A 21,480-nucleotide genomic window follows, 5' to 3' on the forward strand; every position below is an offset into this window, starting at 1 on the left:
TTCCCCCGCCCCGCCGCTCCTCCCAGCTCGTGATTCGGCCTCTGCCTTCCAACCTCCACGGTCTTCTTCCTCGCCGCCGGAGCCCACCGGTAATGAAATCGCTGCGTGGAAGGACACGCGTGCGCCTCAAGCTTCGCCTTCTAGCCAAGGTATCCATCAGCGCGCTTCCCTCCCGCTTCCCTCGCTCTGCACTCTCAAGAGGACGTAGAAAAAAAAAGGAGATAAAAATCGGGAACGATTCCCTCGGTTTGAAGAGACTCCTTTGCAAAGTTTTACGTTTTTTCGAATGGTGGGGGAACGAAAGTTTCAGTAGTGGGTTTTTTTTTTTTGCGTTTATTAATAGTCATTAATAGTCAATTTTTATTGGCCAAGTGTGATTGGACACACAAGGAATTTATTCGATGGAAGCAGCGCTTTCCTCTTTGATAAAAGGCCCGCATTTCCCCGCCAGAAAGCAAACAGCTTGTTCACATTTTCGGGGGCCTCTATGGGGTCCTCATGGGAACAATTACTTGAGGCACAGCTCAGTGTGGTCAGGGCGTTGCACCGGGAGTGTGTGAAGAGAATTTCACACAGAGAGAATTTCACACACAGTTCCCTTCACTGATTGATTTCTGTAATTCTTACATTGTATACATATATGTGCCTCTGTGTTTTGTGGGAGGGGATATGTCCCTCCCACATGAGGATATACATACGGTGTTCAAAACTTCTCTTGAGAGTTCTCAAACTTCGACTCCATAACTTCTAGATGTCTGAGATTTCAATTAACCCATTCACTGCTGTTGGCAGGAATCAGTGTAAAAGGTTTTTGACGTGCTATCCAAAAGACCTGTCCTGGGAGGATACTGGATTGCTTTCCCTTACTCAACATCACCTTCAAATCAACTGCAAATAGTGGACAAGTGGACCGACAAAACATACAAGTTAACTGGACATTTCTTTTGATTGGTCAGTTTAGTTCTGATCTGCACTTTGCAGCAGGGGTGAAATCCAATTTTTTTCCCTAATGGTTCTGTGGGCGTGGCTTGGTGGGCATGGCAGGGGAAGGATACTGCAAAATCTCCATTCCCTCCCCTCCTGGGAGAAGGATACTGCAAAATCTCCATTCCCACCCCACTCTGGGGCCAGCCAGAGGTGGTATTTGCCGGTTCTCTGAACTACTCGAAATTTCCGCTACCAGTTCTCCAGAACCTGTTAGAACCTGCTGGATTTCACCCCTGCTTTGCAGGGATTTCATTTTGAATTTGAACCTAGACTAAATCATATGGTGCCTTGTTCCACTGCAAGCATGCCTCATCCTTTATTTAAAGAGCCTGGCTATCCACAAACTTCTGCAAGTATCCCACTGCGGAATCATCTTATAGGCTTTTGTGCTCCACAGCAAAGTGGTGTTTCTGCCCTTCATTTTTCAAGTCACTGTATGGAGGCAATGAACCCTGCATTGATGGTTGTTGGGAAGGTAGCACTTAGCACTTAGACCTATATACCACTTCACAGTGCTTTACAGCCCTCTCTAAGCGGTTTACAGAATCAGCATATTGCCCCCAACAATCTGAGTCTTCTTTTTACCCACTTCGGAAAGATGGCACTTCTTTCATCTCTCCCATTGGTCTTGCCATGGTATACCCTAGTCCTTTGCTATTCTCTCTGCTCCTTGGTGTTCCCATGGCTTACAGTCAAGTGGAGCTCTTCATGCCAGAGAAGTTCATGTTTTGGACATCTCTCTCTTTATTTTTATTCTCTTTTTGGAAAAAGGGCAAATGACACATAGCCAACCATTCGTTGCTGCTATGAAACACTAAAAGCCTCAGGTATCCTACATGTTACCCATATTTGGACCTTTGGAGCTTTTGTCATCTGTTTGCTTTGATTCTTCCTTTCTCAGGCTTCTTATCATGGGTTCAACATCAGGCAACCTAGTTGTTGTTGTGCCCTACCCTTGGCTTGGATTTTTGTTTTTTTAAAAAAGCATGCTGGGAGATTCTGGGGTTTAATCTAGGCAGTTTAAAGTGCTGCTTGATTTCAACAGCACATGCTAGCCTCATAGACGACTGTTGGCTATTATCACAGAAATGGGGAAGCAACAATGTACAGATAGTCCTCACAATGGAGCCCAAAATATCTGTTACTAAGTGAAACATTTGTTAAGGGAGCTTTGCCCCATTTTACGACCTTGCTTGCCACAATGGTTAAGTGAGTCATTGTAGTTGTTACGTTAGTGACACGGTTGTTAAGTGAATCTGGCTTCCCCATTGACTTTGCTTGTTAGAAGGCCGCAACAATCACATGACCCTGGGACACTGCAACTGTCATAAATATGAGTTAGTTGCCAAGCATCTGAATTTTGACCACGTGACCACAGGGATGCTGCCACGGTCGTAAGTGTGAAAAACGGTCAGCAGTCACTTTTTTTAGTGCCATTGTAACTTCAAACAGTCACTAAAGGAACTGTTGTAAGTCGAGGACTATCTGTAATCTTTTGTCAGCTGCCCTTCCCTCTGCTTCACAGAATACCATGAGTGGTAACTTCCTCTACTACAAAGTTGTACATCTCTGTTTCAGCTCAAGCAGGCAATGACAGAGGCTAGGAAAGAGAAGAAAAGATAATAGCAATAGCACTTAGACTTATATATCGCTTTACAGCCCTCTCTAAGCGGTTTACAGAGTCAGCATATTGCCCCCAACAATCTGGGTCCTCAGTTTACCGACCTTGGAAGGATGGAAGGCTGAGCCAACTTTGAGCCTGGTGAGATTCAAACTGCCAAATTGCAGTCAGTCAGCCGAAGTAGCCTGCAGTACTGCATTCTAACCACTGGGCCACCACAGTTCTTATGGTATAATGATATTATCCATGCCATAAATAAATGGTAAAGGCATTCCTTCCAATTTCAGCATGCAACTTTGACCTTCATGAAATGAGGAACTTGGTTATGATGTGGAAAAATTGGCACTAGTATGTATATGTGTACATGTGTATGGATATTAATATTTATTCTAAATGCAAGAATAAATGCATTGAGATCTTAACTAAGCAACAAAGGGTTTTTTAAAAACTGTACACTGCTTATACAGCAGTCAGAGATGCTGGAACTGTGACTGTCCAGGAAGAAGAGTTGTCAATGAAGAAGGACCAATCAAAATCTTTACATGATGTGGTAGATAAGGAAAATGATAGAAATAGATAATAGAAGAGTGAACATACTGTATAGGTTTGATGCTGAGCCAGCAAGATGAGACTGACATTTATCAGCAGTAGAGGAAATAAGAAAGCATGAGAGATTGACAAGTGGATCTGTCCTGGGTGACAAATAGAACAACTTATATCTCAGTTGGGGAGGTTGATGTGTGGCCTGACTAGCCTTCCAATAGTTGTAAGCCGCTAACTTGAACCATCCTTTTGGATGGTTCTCCAAACTACTCCAACAATGCATTTTTACAAATGAGAATGCAAAGCAGAATATAGTTCTTTGAAATTTTCATTTATTCAAATGTCATGATGTAATTTACCAGTGAAAGAAAAAAATACATTGGAGAAAACATAGTAAAAATAACGGTAAAATGTAATATATGTATTAACTTTGGCAAATTGGTGTAAAAAACTCAGTAATTTGAAAGCTATTTGTAAACCTTCAGTCAATGTAATACAGATGTTGCCTCTGGAACATATCATATAATTAAAAAGCAAAAAAAATGCCTAAAAGGATAGATTCATTTAACCCTAGTTCTCGATTTAGGAAAAAAAATCTTTCAGATGTTGTCTCAGTATTATTGGTGTTTCTAATCATAGGTGATCTTAATTGTAATGATGCCAAAATGTAGGCATAAGCTTCGACATGCAAACCACTGCTCTTTTCTATTTGGCTTATGATATTGCATTCAATCCATAAGGGGAAGCTATATGGTAGACAGAGATATATACTTAAAAGACATCTGATTGGTCCCCATTTGAGGCTATATTAGATAAAGTTTCTTTAATGAACACTTAAATTATTTCTAAACTTAATAATTATGATGATTGTGGTAGTTGTGGAGATGATAGATGGCTGTTATTATGCATTTGCAAGTGCACCTTTTCAGCTTCCTCTTAATTTTGAAATAGGAGTGACATATGTTTCTCAGCAGCTGTTCATGTATATTCAATGGAGAACAGTCTGGCAGTTGTGGGCTTGCACATCTGTTTATCAAGTCAGAAATTCAAAGGCATTCTTCCAAAGAGCATTATGAGAGGACTCATTTTTTTTTGTTCACCTCAACAGTATACACACACTACTTCAAGTCATAACTGTAGGTATTGTTGGCCTAATTTTGTTCAGATTCTACCTATCAGTTTAAAGCACCATGGCTCTATTATTCAAAGCTAATATTATGATGCTCTAGAAAACTGGACTAAATTAAGGATAACATTTCACACGATGAATTCCAGAAAGCAGAATTGTCTGGTTTGCACACTCTGCAATATAAGGCTGATGTAATATTCCAATGTGTGAAAAAAGCATCTTATTTTGACTAGCATTATACAAAAAGATACTAATTAGATTAGAATTATACAAAAAGACCTTCTTCTTCTTTAAAATATAGTCAGTACTGTAAGGTTCATCTTTGTAACAATTTAACTAGCTCCAATAGTTAATTTGTATTTGTTAAAAGTGAAAATGTTCATCCAAAGCTGCAGATGTGGTTGAATTTCTTGTTAGCCATATCACTGGTATGAAAAAGGAATGCGCCAACATTCTTTTTGTTTATTGTCTCTGCATGATCAGCATTTTCTGACTAAAGTCATGTTGGGTGCATGTAAGAGAAGAGGAAAAAGGATCCACATGTCTGGAATTTTTGCCTGTCATTAAGCTGTGGGAGAGCTTGACAGATGGTTTATCTATTCCTAATTGTAGCTGAATGTCTATGGAGATTCTCAGTCATGCAGGTCATGGTTTTCTTTGTTTTTCCTTGAAGATGTTTCACTTCTCATCCAAGAATCTTCTGCAGTTCTCCAGAACTTCTCCAGAACTGAAGAAAAACAGAGAGTCCAGTTGCCTTTTGAAATAGCATATTTGGGATTAACATTAGCTGTTAATTCCAACTCAATACTACCACTGGATCTATAGCATATTGTTATCAATTTTAACAGCTGTTTGAAGTGGAGGTGAGTAGTTGGGTTTATACTGAACTGGTTTCCAATGCAGTGGAAAAATGGTTTCTGGCTAAGACAATTTAATGCCTCAGGCAGACAATTCAAAGGCACAATTGATTGGGAAGTTTTCTTGAATTTGTGTTTAATGAATTAAAGAGCAGTGGAAGGAAGCTCTTTGAATGAACTATGGCCTTCTGAATCAGATCTTTCTACCTCCCAGTTCTGTTGATGGTCTTCTAGATCCTTCACTCCTCAGTGTCTGTCTCCTTCCATGTTTGTCATCTTGTTCTAGGTTTTCAATAATGGATTTCTCTGTAATTTTGAGTAGTACTAGATCATTTTGCATACCGAGCCCTTGCCTCGTCCAGTGCCATTTGTAGCGTGAGATTTGTCTTTGCGAGCAATCTCCTCTGCAAGCGAATATCTCTCACTCCACAGATTAGTTGCTCTAGGAGCATCTCATCGAGGTCTCTGTACACTCACTGGTTTGCGGCTTTGTGCAGGCCAGCGACGTACTCGCTGATCGATTCTCCCTCCTGCTGCAGCCGTTGCCGGAAGTCGAACTGTTGGACGTACTTCGACCGCGTTGGGGCATAGTGGTCCTTCAGCAGTGTCTGAAGCGTCTGCCACGAGATGGTGTAGACCGAGTTCGGTTCCAACAGGGCCTTGGCCATATCGAACACCTTGGCTCCACAATGGCTCAGGAACAGGGCTTTCTTCCGTAGGTCAGGCAGCCCCTGTAGGTCGCTGGCCACCAGGAAGCATTCGAAGCGGGACATGTAGGATCCCCACTTCTCTTCCGCGGAGTTAAAAGGCGCTGGCGGCACATAGGTAGACATCGTCGGTAGATTCTCCAAGTGCTCCGCTTGCTCGCATGGCTAGATTCGGGTTTGCAGCTGTCTTGGCGGCTCGTCGCTTCAGCTCTTTCCGTGGCTTCTGGCCTCAAAATCCCACCTTTGTCGCCAATGTTAAGTTGGGTGAATGAGGACGCAGCAAGCCAGGCAGTGAGTGACAACAGCTCTTTATTGTAGGGTGAGAACCCAGCAACTGACCAGGGGAAACAGCTCTCTTTATATATCTTGCAGCTGTGGTGGTCAGCCAATCAGCTGACGGTCAGTTAATTCAAACTGCCCGCCCAAATCTACATACATAACACTTTCCTTAATCTCCTTTGTTGAACAAGGGAGGGGTACTTATATATATATATATGTGTGTGTGTGTGTGTGTGTGTGTGTGTGTATGTATATAAGAATGAGTTGTGTATGAGAAAAGAGTTATCTCATGCAGATGGCGGGTTAATTAATTTTGTATAAAACACATGTTTACATGCTTACACATTTAGTAGGCTGTCAAATGGAACATCTAATGAAGAATTTGAGGACTGATTTCAGATGAAGTTGACAACTCCGAATTTACAGGATGGGACAGGAATTTTCCTGAGCTTATATTTTTCTTTTATTATTTCTTGGTAGCACTGAATTCCTTTGGTTAAATATGATATTGTTCTATGCCTACCGTAAAGATAATGGTTTTGCCATGATAGCTATCAGTCACCTCCGTATTTCAAGCAAGCAGACAAGAATATAAATTCAAAATATGATTCGGATTGAATTTGACGTATTTTCAGTTTTGAGGATGAATAATTCAGATTTTCTTGATAGAACATGTGTTAAGGTAAAAGTACTGAAAGTTACCATATAATGTTAGATAATGAAAATAAGAGTCTATACTGATCAAGAAAATTCCTCTGGATAATTTCTGTAAATCATGGGAATATCCAGACATTCTTCAAGTCAAATATATAGTGAAATTACAGATGCTCTGTAAATGATGGAGTGGATTTTTAAAATATTAAAATAGAATTTGGGAAAGATTTAAGACATAATTTGTTGAAATTTTGAAATTTATAGATTATCCTAAAGCAGAAAATGGTTAATATTCACTCACAAAAAGTGTGACCATGTGTGCTTTGTGACCAGGGTGGATTTGATTTAAATCGAGTTGATTTAAATTACAATTTAAATCATGATTTAAATCACTGGTAAAAAGTCTTGATTTAAATCAACTCGCTTTAAATCATAATTTTTAAAGAGCAATTGTCATCTCTGCTACTCCTTTGACCCACTGTTGACTCACCGATAGTCCCAGTGTTGCAGAATATACAGCCTCATGCTACATAACTAAGCTCCATTTCATGCTGAATAAACTAAATTATTTATGTATCTTAAATAGAAAACTACCTTACGATAGATTTTTACCCCCAAGTTTTTTATTAAAGTAAATTCGATAAAAATCAAAAAAATCCGATTTAAATAAAAAAAATCTGATTTAAATAAAAAAATCTGATTTTTTTTATTTTTTAAAAAAAATCATTGATTTTTATCCACCCTGTTTGTGACTAGCAGTTGTTTCTTTCATGAATTCTCTCTACAGAGCACTTGTGTCCTTAGTGAAATCAGTGTAACTATGGAACAGTTTACACTGTTACAATCACTGTTACAACAGTTACAGTTACAATCTTGGCTATGCCATAAATTCTGTGTATGCTTAAAGATTAACTTTATAAGGGCAAAATCAGACCATATTAGGTTTTAGTATTCTGAAGAAAAGAATACTGTCCCAAACTCTTGGAAATAAAGTGTTACTTATTTTTTAAAACAAGGATTTGGATTCTCAGCCACCCCCTATTTTTAAAAAAGAATTAAAAACCTCATTTGGTATAAGAAAAATATTTTTAGAAACATAAACCTGAAATATTAGTACACTGGGTATCATAGCTAAGCAGTGATGTTTCTGCATGTTTCCTTCTAAATTTTAAGAAATATTAAAAAAAAATAGTAATTGTGGTAAGGAGAAAAGTAAGTGATAATGTTCTATCTAATGTTCTTCCTTCCCTTTTATGTCCCATAATCACAGTGTAATATGACTGTAAATATTCTTACTACAGCTTGAGTCTGGATTTCTCCATCTCCAACTGCTTTTTAAACATTTTAAAGGAACCAGGCAACACCATCTGTGTGGTAAACACAACGTCCACAGGTTTGACCTACAGGCTTGCTCAATCTTAAATCATATCCAGACTCCTGACTTTCATTCAGCCTTAATTTTTTATCTATGAAATGAAAATACTATATGATAGTATTATTATATATCATAGTAATGCTATACAACCACCATACGCCATGGTTGTTTCTAACATTGGATTATAATGCTTTACTTTTCTTTTTAAAAAATCACAGATGAATGTAAAGTCATAGACACATTTTTCACACAATGTTATTCTTTGTAAATCCCAGAGATTATGTTCATATGAATGTTTATTCATATTAATTTAACCGTGATTCATGGAATGAAAGCAGTTTCCTAGATATGCACAGCACATTGGACCATAAACTCCCCAAATTATATGGGTTAATGTATCATCCTGGATTAAAATGTAGTTGACTTAATTTGTAATTCAACTATGCACATATGAATAGTACTGGTTTTAAGAATTATCAGGATAGGTTTTTAAAGACGTTGCATATCTGTTTTTCACTGAGTGGATCCAGAATGATTTGAACGTAAGGATTTTTGTATGCACACAATGAAACAGGATCGCTATGCATTTTATTAGGACGAAGAATGGGTGAATTAAAGGGCAGACTCTCTGAAATCACAATTCTTTTGCATTTATTTTAAGAATATAGGAAGCTGTTCTGTACCAAGAAACACTATTTGCCCATGTAGTCCATTGTGATCAGATTCAGAGGTCAGCACTGAACGAAATCCTTATTCCCAAATCTGGCCTCTCTTTAATATAAACCACATCTTCTGTTACTGTTCTTAGATGCCTTGGTAATTTGGCATAAAGAAAGCTAAGCAGCTTTCTCAGACAGGTATTCCTCTTTGTTAAGAACCATAAGACCAAAACTATATATATATTTCTGAAGTACACTTGCATTGTTTTCAATTAATTAATATGTTCTCTTATATTTTATTCTGGAGTGATTTTCTGATTATTATTTAAAGTATTTTTCCTAGTATTGGCACTATGCAGAGTTGTTGACAATTTCTTCAACCTTTATTTTATCACATCCTGAAGATAGGAATAATTGCTGTAATTGTTTCCTTGCACCTCACTGTGGTTGGTCTGGTTCACTCTGTTATTTTTCTGTTGAGGCTGAATTAAACAGGGCATCCATTATTTGTAAATAAGACTGGGCTAAACTAATACTAGACTTAAGTCTGTTGGAGAAATTGGAGTGACTGTCATTCTATCTCTAATCGGCCCTTTTTGCCAAATTGCTTATTGAAACATTGATAATCATACACATAGATTTCTCAAAGTGAACATTTTTCTTTCAGTGACTCTTAATGTCCTCTTATCAAACTGATAAGGAGCAATGTACAGTTAACTTTTTATTCCCAACATTTTAGATAATAAGAAATGAGACTGTTTTTTGATGGACAGTTGTTTCTTTATGTAACTTTTCTTGTATTTCCTCACTTTAAATTTGGGGTATGTAATTTGCAATAGTGGGTTTCTTCTAATTCAGTGATGCATTGGTGTATGCCCAGATCTGCTACTTGTGAGCTTCCTAGAAGCATCTAGTGGTCTACTATGTGAGATGGAGGGTTGCCTAGGTCAGATTCAACAAGGTTCTTCTCAAATTTTCAGTGGGTTTTCTCTTGGGTAAGTGTGCAGTGTGTATACAAACACAAAGATGCATAGAGATATTCATTGATTAAGTCTCTGTTGCATTGATTCAGTCATCATATTTATATGGCTGCCCTTCTCACAAAAGTGATTCTGGGCAGTGTACATTAAAATATATATAAAACAGTAATCTAAATGATAAATTGAAGTACTCATATTACAATTAAAAGGCAGGAAGATAGCAACATATATTAATAACAATGGAACCACCTCAGCAACTCACCAAATATAGACATGTTGAAAAATATATGAGATATATTTCTTGTTTAATTTTTAATTTATTTATTTTTTATATTAGAAAGGGATGGCTGCCGAGTATAGTTAAAAAAAAAGTTAATATAGGCCACAATGCACATAAAAGCACCAATCACATCATTGTGTCCATCTTGTGATTTCTTTTACCATACTCTGTCATATGGGTGCAGTGGTAAAAATGCAGCATTGCATGCTAACTCTGTCCATAGCCAGGAGTTCGATCCTGATTGGCTCAAGCCTTCCATCCTTCTAAAATCCGTAAAATGAGAACCCAGATTGTTGAAAGCAATATGCTGACATTGCAAAACATTCAAAAGAGTGTTATGAAGCATTATGGAGCAGTATATAATTCGAAGTACTATTGCTATATTGCTTTCCATAATCTGTTTCCCTCTTTTGTTCTTCTTTCCCTTCTTTTTCCTTTTTGTTAAACTTAAGATAATTTTTTTTAAAATTTGATTTATATGCCGCCCTTCTCCAGAGACTCAGGGCGGCTTACAATGTGCTCAGCAATAATAAGCTACTTGGTGCCAAAATCCATTTGTTCTGCTCCCTACAATTAGATTCTACAGTATAAAGTATGGAAATCTATATATATAAAAGCAAAAACCACTCATGCCATAATCACGAAATCTCCAGAACTGTAAAGTCTACAAACTTGAAACTTGGCATGTATGTTCCTCTTGGCTTCTAGGTGCTCACTAAGAAAGGATTTTTCGAAATAACCATCAGAGCATTAGTATTTCTATATTATTAACATGATTTGATGCTGAGGAATTCTACTTCCCCTCCCCACCTGAAAATAAATCTGTTCCAAATGCAAAACACAAGCAGAGGAGAGGAGTTTCACTTTCAGTTTTACTTTCACAGCAGGAAGCAGCTTTAATACAAAACCCTTGAGCTAAGCCATGGCCAGGCTACTTTCTGTCTCCTTGTTGCTCACACAGCAAATACTGTTTCACTTTCCAAACAGCTCTCTGATGCTAAGCAGTTCTACTGCCCCTTCCCACCTGAAAAGAAATTTGTTCCATGCTATGATGCTAAAGAGTTCTACTCCCCCTCCCTACCTGAAAAGAAATCTGTTCCAAATGCAAAACACAAGCAGAGGAGAGGAGTTTCACTTTCAGTTTTACTTTCACAGCAGCAATCAGGTGATAGTATAGGGGAGGCTTCTGTGGAGCAAGGCTGAGGGAGAGAAGGGGATAGGATAGGGGAGGCTTCTGTGGGGCAAGCCTTAGGGAGAGAAAGGATAGGGGAGGCTTCTGTGGGGCAAGCCTGAAGGAGAGAAGGTGATAGGATAGGGGAGGCTTCTGTGGGACAAGGCTGAGGGAGAGAAGGGGAATAGGATAGGATAGGGTTCTGTGGGGCAAGGCTGAAGGAGAGAAGGGGAGAGGAGAGAAGGGGAGAGGAGAGGCCAATCATAACTACTCATTAATTGTCAAGCTGTAAGTGTTGATTTATCAAGCACCATCACAAAGTTTCATAGCCAAGCACGAGTATCCCATTTTTTAAAAAATAGTAGTTAACCTAATTCTTCTTTTGTTATATCTCACCTTGAATATGGTATCTATTCTGGGCATGAGACTTTAAAAAGTAGTTAAGCCTAGAAACGATTTGAAAAAGAGCACCATTGATAATCAGGAAGCTGGAAACAAAGTCCTGAAGGAGAAATTGAAGAAACCAGGATGAAAGGTGGAGCTATGATAACCCTCATCAAGTATCTGAAGACCTGTTATATTGCAAAGGACCAGCCCCAGGTTTCTAGCATCCTAGGATATAGAACAGGGATGGCTAACCTTTTTGCCATAGTGTGCCAAAAGCGGGGAGAGACCGTGGGGGGGAGTGTGCGTGTGCCCACACCCATAATTCAATACCCCCCCATGGCCCCGTGCATGCATGCACGACCTCCCCCTGCTTTTGGCATGCAACACCAAAAAGGTTAGTGGTGGGCCCAGTAGGCCTGTTTTTTGCCCTCCCCAGGCTCCAGAGGCTTTCTTGGGTGGGAGGTGGGAGGGCAAAAACGGCCTTTTCCACCTCCCTGGAGGCCAGAAATGCCCTGTTTCCTGACTTCTGGTGGGACTGGAAGGCCTGAAAATGAGCTGGTCGGTGCGTGGATGCGCGCTGGAGCTCAACTAAGGCAATGCTTGTGTGCCCACAGATATGGCTCCGTGTGCCACCTGTGGCACGCGTGCCATAGGTTTGCCATCACGGATATAGAACATGGAATAATTATTAAATCTTGCAAGATTTGGGATTTTTTGCATGAGACTTCATAATATTTCAGGGCTAAAATCTTTGAAATTTCATAAGATGTGTTGATTTCAGAAGAGTTCAGATACTTTTAGTTTTGAGAGAAGGCATATTATTGCAGAAGTTTGTATAAGGATATCTGATGTCTGAAAAGGCTAGAGAGGACACTTTGTCAAGTGCAAACTATTTTAAATAGTTTTTTCCCAATGAACTTTGCTGTGCCTGCCTTAATTAGGCATATGAATCATGCATTTATAAGGTGCAAGTTTAAGATATTCAGGCATACTTCTCCTTACGCTTTTTAAATTGGAGAATAGATGGATGGCTATCAGAGATATTATATTTCTCTGGTACCTTCCATATATGGTGACTTTACTTTTAGCCTGGGATGTGTGTGTCATCTTCTTGGAGTTCATTATGAGAAATCTCTTTTAGCTGTTTGATCTGCTATTTTATTTTTAATTCATGTTTTTGTTTGCGTTCTATTTTTTAAAAATCTTTTTTATACATTTTATATAAGCCATTTTGAAGCTGTTGTGAATGAGGGAGGTAAATATGGAAATAAATCACTTAGAGAGTCAAGTAACTCCATGTGTTAATCATTCCAATGTTTATTGTATTATCTCCATCTGAGTGCAAACTAACAGGATAAATCGCCCCTAATAACAATAATGCTTTATTTATAAACATTTCACACTATGAGATAATGTAAGAAAAATAAGTAAACTGCAAAAATAGAATTCAGTCTCCTACAAAGTGAAATTTGCATAATGCAGGAGCAAACTGAAGAATTTTTTTCATTACTTTAGATACATTTTTGACTATTTCTTCCAAAGCTGTTGTAATAAGGATTTTGAAGATAACTGAAATTACCATATTTTTAAAAAGATTATTTTAAAGCTCATTTCAAAGTACCTTTAAATATGTGTATGACATTATACGTATATCTTTTCTGTGCCGTGAGAACTTAAACTGAATGTTATCCAATAAAATATGTAACAGAATTCTTGGCATATGCTTCTGTTTCAAGAGGAGTAATTTAGAGCCAAGATGTCGCCAAGGAAGGAGAGAACAGTGTGTGCTCTTAATGCTTTTCCCTGCTGGTCATTTTTCTATTACATCTCCCTCAGCTGTTATTTCTTGCTCAATTCAAGATTCACACTGATATAGCACAATGGAGTTGGAGTGAAGAGTGTAAACAGAGAAATGGCGGGGAGAAAATGCATTGTAGGCACTTTCCTTTCCATCTACCAGTTCTTTAATCCAGATCTCCCTGTCCATGAGTAATTTTACTAAATAAGCAATAGTCATATTTAATTAAATCTTTATTAGTCAAGTTGTTCTTTATCTTTAGTTTTCTTTTTAAACTAAGAATTTGAAATGGACCATCTGTTTCTTAATCCATGTTGAGTTATTTATTTCCCTATTTTTGCCAAGATAGAGTTTCTATATGTACATTTGTCAATAACAAAAGGATGTGAAAGGGGAGCTGGATAAATATAAGGAATAATAGAAATATCAGATTAGAATATACACATGGTTCAATAATCAACAGTCATCTGGATGATTTATATTGATTCATAAAAAATTAGAAAAATTATAAGCATTTGGGTTGTATTTTATAAATTAGAATCATATAAAATTCATGGAAATGTAAAAATATACAAAATAGTAACTGATGAAGATTACATTGCTTAACCAGTAATTCCAAATTAATTTCCCAAACTAAGAGATGATAAGATTTTTAAAAAACTAAATAAAGCATATGGACATAAATATATTACATTACTATATTAGTTCTTCTTGCATCTAAATATATTGTTTTCTATTTGTAGATAATTGCTATTATACTTAGTCATCATCAATCCAAAGTTTTAAATTCAAGGATGGCTGGCAATGGTATGTGTTGGTAAAGTCATAAAAGAACTATCAGATTAGGGCAAATCTGGCACAGATATCAAACAGGTCATGGTTCACTTGCAGGGCAACCAAATATCGCTTGAAATATGTGACAGCAAATGTGCTATACATGACAATGGGCATGGACCCTATTCTTGGAAATTTTGATAAGATGATTATGATATGCCTTGGAACAGTGGTTCTTAACCTCTGCGTCATGGCCCACTAGTGGGCCGTGAGGCATTTGCAACTGGGCTGCAGAAAGGGTGGTGAGCGCTCACGTATGCATATCCCACATGCATGAGCAGTGGGTAAGCATGTGCATGTGAACTCCATTTGAGTGAATGGCTGCACACCATTTGTGCAGATGGAGCTGAACGCATGCGTGCTTGCCAGGCACTTACAGTATATAGATCCATCTTCTTTCCCAACCATCACTGGTCTACCAGGCCAGAAAGGTTGGGGAACTCTATCTTGGATTCACCAGTTTGCGCCTTTTCTATCCATATATCAGAATTACATTTTACTATATCGCCTCTTGAGTGATAAGCTGTAAAAATTAGAAATATACTTTAAGCAATGTTGAGCTGCGGATCAAGAACTGTGAAGTAAGCTTGTAGCCCAATATGCTTGGCACAGGACATGAAGAAAATGTTAACATTCATTTTCTTAATAGCACCTGGAGATTATTCTGGGCTGCGTATTTGATTTAATATGCTTAGCTGTTTCCCCCCCTCCCCTTTTAGTTTTATACACTTCCCAGAGTCCACTAGAGTTAAGATGCCACTAAATTTAATAAATAATAATTCTAATAAACTTAATAATAAATAAACATGCATATATATATATATATATATATATATATATATATATATATATATATATATATATAATTTTTTATTTTAAATATATCATAAAAATCAAATACATTTATCTAAGAAAAATGAGCCTGTGACTCAATATTCTATTCCATGAAAGCGTCATCTTTTTCCCATTGCCAAATAGTTCTTGTTGCTCTGAGCAGTTCATTTAAAGGGTGCAGGATGTCCTACAAGATATTCCAAAGCATTGCACCATAGCCTTGAATTTCTTTAAATCAACAACAGATGGTGGGGGGTGGAGGGTATTAATTCCTAAAATACTTCAACTTTATTTCAATGAGGACTCAGTCCATGTTAATTTATACAATGACACTGATATATGTGCTTTTTTTTTTTTTTAAGTGATCGGAGGCATTTTTGTGTGTTTAATTTTTCAATCTGCAGCTTTTAAACTTGCAGAACTTTGGGAAGTCTTTGGAGAGGTTCATTTTAAATTAAGCCTGAAAATTCAAATTCTCACCAGCTGCATACATACTCCTTTGGAACATCTTGGGAGCACTAGAAATCCTAAATGGTATTCTTTTATAAAAATGTAGCAAATTGTGTAGTAAAGATAGGTTACTACACAATCTGGCACGGTTAGCTTTTCTAAAACACAGGGAGTAGATCAAGGCAGCAAGAATACTGTACTTATGCACATGCAAGTCATTATGGAATATAATTTATAGTGTAGTAGGAAGGAAGTGACAGGGACACAGTGGCTCAGTGGCTAAGATGCTGACCTTGTCAATCAAAAGGTCAGCAGTTCAGCGGTTCAAATCCCTAGTGCTGCATAATAGGGTGAGCCCCAGTTACTTCTCCCAGTTTCTGCCAACCTAGTAGTTTGAAAGCACGTAAAAAATGCAAGTAGAAAAAATAGGGATCACCTTTGGTGGGAAGGTAATAGCGTTCCATGTACCTTTGGTGTTTAGTCATGCTGGCCACATGACCATGGAGATGTCTTTGGATAGGACTGGCTCTTCAGCTTTGAAACGGAGATGAGCACTGCCCCGGAGAGTCGGGAATGACTAGCACATATGTGTGAGGGGAACCGTTACCTTTACCTTTAGGAAGGAAGTATCTCTCCCTTTTCATGTCTTTTTCCAAGTCTTCACATGAGTGACTTCACTTTTCTCGAGCACATTTCTTTCTTTCTTTCTTTCTTTCTTTCTTTCTTTCTTTCTTTCTTTCTTCCTTCCTTCCTTCCTTCCTTCCTTCCTTCCTTCCTTCCTTCCTTTCTTTCTTTCTTTATTATATTTCTATACCACCTTTCTCCCGTAGGACTCAAGGCGGTGTACAGTCAAGAAAAATATAGACACACAAACATTATAAAATTGCTAATTAAAATTATTACTTAGTTTGGTCAATTAAATAAAACCCAGAATTAGATAACATTTAAAAAATCTTTCACATGTTCGTATGTTTAGCCCCGCCTGTTGGAACATCAGGGTCTTGAGGGCACGGCGGAAAGCACGGAGATCAGGGATATTCCGTATCTCTGGGGGCAGTTCATTCCAAAGGGTTGGAGCCCCCACAGAGAAGGCCCTCCCCCTGGGAATCGCCAGTCGACATAATTTGACTGACGGTACCCTAAGTAATCCCTCCCTGTGAGAACGAACTGGTCGGTGGAGCCATGGAGCGCTTTAAAGGTGATAACTAACACCTTGAATCGCACCCGGAAGACCACCGGGAGCCAGTGCAGCTCGCGTAGGAGAGGTGTTACATGGGCGTAACAAGCTGCACCCATAATCACCCGCGCGGCTACGTTCTGGACCAGTTGGAGCCTCTGGGTGCTTTTCAAGGGGAGCCCCATGTAGAGAGCATTACAGTAGTCCATATGGGAGGTAACTAGGGCATGAGTGACTTTAGTGTAACTAGTCTTCTGGTTCATTGCTTGCTTCATTCATTTTATATGGGACTATTATTCTGAAATTATTTTACTTTAAGACTAATATTATCCTGACTGTATTTTATACTAAGTAGAATAGGAAGTGTATTGACCCTGTTGAACTTTTGTGTTGGAGAAGACTCTTGGGAATACCAAAGAAATGCATTATTGAACAAATTAACCCTCAAGAAAACCCACTTGAGACACAACTGACCAAACTCAAATTATTGTCTTTCAGAATTATATGAAGAGCCAGCTCTCTTGAGAAAGGTCTAAAGTTGGAAAAGCTGAAATGAAAGAGAAAAAGGGGACAAGAACAGCAGCGAAGTGGATAGATTCAGTTACAGTTAAGTGCACGTCTGGAAGATTTGAAAGAACAGATTAAGGACAGATCATCATGGAGAAAATACATCTATATTGTGGTTATGATTTGACAATGACTTGATGGCATATAATCAATAATCAATCATTCCTTCTTAAGCCACATTTTTTCAGAGGAATGACTACGGGTTTTGTTCTTTGTTGGGCTACATGGAGACTTATTCCACATGGCACATTAGTTCTATTGTTAGAGCTGCCTCATATCTAAGAAGAGTGTTTATCTGTCCAAGAGAATGCATATTTTAAATTCACATTCACTGCCTATGGGCTGGGTACTGCCTATAAATATCCTAAGTGCATTTTTCCAGCCAGTGTTTCCAACAATATTTCTTAGAGATCAGCAAGCTCTGGAAATTTCCATAGAAATATAATAAAAATGTGATTATATCCTGTTCTGTGCCAATTGTAAAACACCCAATATGGCCATTAACTTGTCAAGATACAACTAGAAAATCTAGCAAGAGTTACAAAACAAATAATTGATTTCTCCCACCCCACAAATGCTTGTGTTATCAACATGTGTTGCAATTTTGCAACTTCTCTTATCTCTCTATTACAAAGCATCCTGGTCTTAGCAGGACATGCTGCGCTCTCTGTGTGCAAATTTTTTTACCAATGAAACTTAAAACAACTAAGCTATGTTGGTGCAAATTACCTTAAATGATACATACCATCACATGCATTAGTATATACTTACAAACTTTACAGGACAAGGTAATCAGACAGCCCAGCTTTTGAAAAGACATTTTAAGCATACTCCCAAATCAGGAACATTTCCAGATTTTCAAGATTCCCAGCTGGCTGATAGTAGTAACATTAGCAGGCTCAAACAAGTCATAATATGGATCATAATTCATTGTATATAGGAACAGTATTTGGGATTAAAGATAAAGGTTCCCCTTGCACATATGTGCTAGTCGTTCCTGACTCAAGGGGGCAGTGCTCATCTCCGTTTCAAAGCCGAAGAGCCAGCGCTGTCCGAAGATGTTTCCATGGTCATGTGGTCAGTATGAATAAATGCCAAAGGCTCAAAGATCGCTGTTACCTTCCCACAAAAGGTGTTCCCTATTTTTCTACTTGTATTTTTTACGTGCTTTCAAACTGCTAGGTTGGCAGAAGCTGGGACAAGTAACGGGAGCTCACCCCGTTATGCAGCACTAGGGATTTGAACCGCTGAACTGCCAACCTTTCGATCGACAAGCTCAGCATCTTAGCCACTGAGCCACTGCATCCCTATAATCTTGTAATCTTGTAATCCCTAATAATTTGGGATTACAAAACTCCAATTTGCCACTAGATTAGAGGAACTACCTACTTATTAATGTGTCAGTTTGCAATCATATAATGATCATTAACATTTTTGCAATCCAGTTAAATTGTGCCTGACTGAGCACTTTTGCACATTAATTAATAAAACCAGTTATACAGAAAGACAATTTTATGTAGTGGTTAAAGGCATGAGGGTAGAAACTGGGAGACTGTGAATTCTAGTCCTGCTTTAGGCAAAAAGCCAGGTGGGTGACTGTGGGTCAGTTTCTTTTTCTCAATCCCTAGGAGGAAGAAGGCAAGGACAAATGATTGTCAAAAATGTTTCCAAAAATACCTGCAGGAATTTGTCCAAGCTAGGAGTTAAGACTATCCATGGGGTCTCAATGGGTCAGACACAACTTCGCAACTAACAACAACAAAAGACATATATTAATGTCTCCATTTTTTTTCTTTGAAATCTGGTCAACTAGTATATGACATTCAAACAAAGCAAAATGCAAAACAAGCTAGTTAGCTATCTTTAAATTCATTTAGTATATTCACCACATGAAGTGAAATTAATCTTTACTATCAGTTGTGTATCTGATAGTTGTGATAACTATCAGTTAGTTATCCTGAAACTCCAACATTGCTATGAAAACATAAGTAACTCTTAAGAAACAATGTAATTTTGGGGGGTGGGTCGGAGCATGGGGCAATAAAATAGGGGGAAAGCATATCATGATCAGAATCTAGATTACTGTATAGGAATCCAACACCTTAGTATTTTTTGCCATTTTTCCAGGGTATCTACAAGATTACTTTGTCCAATTGGGGTTGGTTTGATTTAGCTAGGATACTTTTAGGGGAAAAAATACTTATAGTATCATATTACTGAAAGATTCAGAGGAGTTATAACTACTTCCCAATGGAGAGCTAACCCCTCTCCTTCTGTTTTTTAGATATATTTATTTATTTATCGGACTTATATGCCGCCCTTTCTCCAACAAGGACTCAGGGTGGCTCACAGCAATAAGCAACAAGTCCAAATTAAAATTCAAACAATAAAAGAATCTAAAATTCCCATTAAAATCCCTTCAGTCCAGGCCAACCATGTTTTAAGGTCACGGCGGAAAGAGCAAAGGTCGGGGGCCACCCGGAGCTCCAAGGGGAGCTGATTCCAGAGAGTAGGTGCGCCTACAGAGAAGGCTTGCTCTCTAGGGGCCGTCAGCCAACATTGCTTGGCCAACGGAACGCCAAGTAGGTCCTCTCTGTGTGAGCACACCGGGCGATGGGGAACTGTTGCTGGCTGCAGGTGATCCGCCAGATACCCCGGTCCTAAGCCATGTAGGGCTTTATAGGTAATGACCAACACCTTGAACCTCACCCGGAGGACAACTGGTAGCCAATGCAGGTCACACAGGAGGGGTGTGACATGGGAGCGTCGGGACACTCCCATCACGACCCGCGCGGCCGCATTCTGCACCAGCTGAAGCCTCCGAGTGGTTTTCAAGGGCAGCCCCATGTAGAGAGCGTTGAAATAGTCGATCTGGGAGGTGACGAGTGCATATATGTTAAAAAGTGAATTATCTTGGAGGGCTTTTATGTTTCTAACTGATGTCATCTTGTTCTTTTTCCTTATTTTTCACTGATTACACTTAGGTGTAATTCTTGTCATGTACTGTTTATTTGTTTTTGATGCTTTTGACAATGTTTCTACTCTATTATTGTTGCAATTGGATAGATTTTTATTTTTGATAGATTGTGTACACTGCAGCAAAGTAGATATGTATTTAATCAATAAAATAATGAAGCAGTATTTCAATCTGGAAATAGCAAATCAGTGCCAATAGAATGTGACGTTTCCTTCTATTGATCATGGCTTGATATAACTTTGGAATCTTAGGATACAATTTATATAAAATTATATTAAACAGGTAACCAATTTGTGATGACTTATCTATGAATCTTAAACTCATAAAAGTTATATCAGTTCCCTAGCATAACTCAACACAGCTACAGTATATCCATGAGTGCGAGAGAATATAATTGGAATAAATTGCCAATTCTTATATTATCTGAAGTTTCATTTCTTCAAAGCATTGAAGTGAGAAGTCCGGATTGATTGTTTTTAATCATATTTTTTGAAAAACATGATTGATTGCTAAATAAGTTTCCAATGCCTTCCTCTGGTGTAAGAATCTAGTGAACCTCCAGCAGAATTAGATGGATGTTCAGATTATCTGTTTTGACTCAACTGAAACAAATCAATAACACAACTGGAACAAATTAACCTGTCACCTGTGTTGTCACTAACACTGCTTCTGTTCTTCCTGCTTCCTGCCTGATAAATATGATGACAATCCAGAGATATTCAAAGGTCAGATATTCATCATCTGGTGTGAGTTATACATTTCATTGTGAATAGCTGGACTATGAGGTGGTACATTAAAAACTTCCCCAGCTTGAAATGTAGGGAATCATATTTTGCTCATGTGCAAACTAGATCAACTGGTTATCACTAAAGTTTCTTGAAAGTTCATTGTTTCTTCCTGCTTTCAGCCTTGTACCTATGACCAGAGTAGCATCCAAAAATCTATTTTGGATAAACTTCTTATGAGAAAATCTGTCCTTGCCCAACCAGACTTGGTAACACATGTTAGGTATGCTCTCTTTTCCTTACTTAAATTGTCTTAAATATGGATTTGAAAATATTTTTAAAAAATCATTTTCCATGGGAGAAAAAATTAAATAGCAAATTCTCATCCTATTCTCATAATGCTCTCATTATTCTATGTTCTTTGAATACTTATGAATGCCACCATTAATAATACTGATCATTAAACTTGTTGCAATATTTTAATACCTT

At 38.1% G+C, this 21,480-nt stretch overlaps 1 protein-coding gene and 1 long non-coding RNA gene across 3 annotated transcripts in view; one reads left to right on the forward strand and one right to left on the reverse strand.

Annotated features, from left to right (window-relative positions):
* The window catches only part of AGTR1 (angiotensin II receptor type 1), a 49,781-nt gene extending 46,093 nt beyond the window's left edge, over positions 1-3,688 (reverse strand). The window contains exon 1 of one of the 2 annotated variants that reach the window (XM_087872637.1): positions 54-3,688. In XM_087872637.1, coding sequence (XP_087728763.1) covers positions 54-157 — 104 coding nt within the window. In that variant the 5' untranslated portion in view covers positions 158-3,688. The remainder of the gene's footprint in view (positions 1-53) is intronic. The other variant, XM_087872638.1, reaches the window with a different exon arrangement.
* On the forward strand, positions 22-20,552 carry LOC148113073 (uncharacterized). The gene is made up of 2 exons (XR_015728591.1): positions 22-149; positions 17,221-20,552. It is a non-coding gene; the product is annotated as an uncharacterized LOC148113073 (long non-coding RNA).
* The last annotated feature ends 928 nt before the right edge of the window (positions 20,553-21,480 follow it).

The sequence above is a fragment of the Pantherophis guttatus genome, chromosome 6 (assembly GCF_059756535.1).
Source record: "Pantherophis guttatus breed Tessera chromosome 6, ASM5975653v1, whole genome shotgun sequence".
NCBI classification, from domain to species: Eukaryota; Metazoa; Chordata; class Lepidosauria; order Squamata; family Colubridae; genus Pantherophis; species Pantherophis guttatus.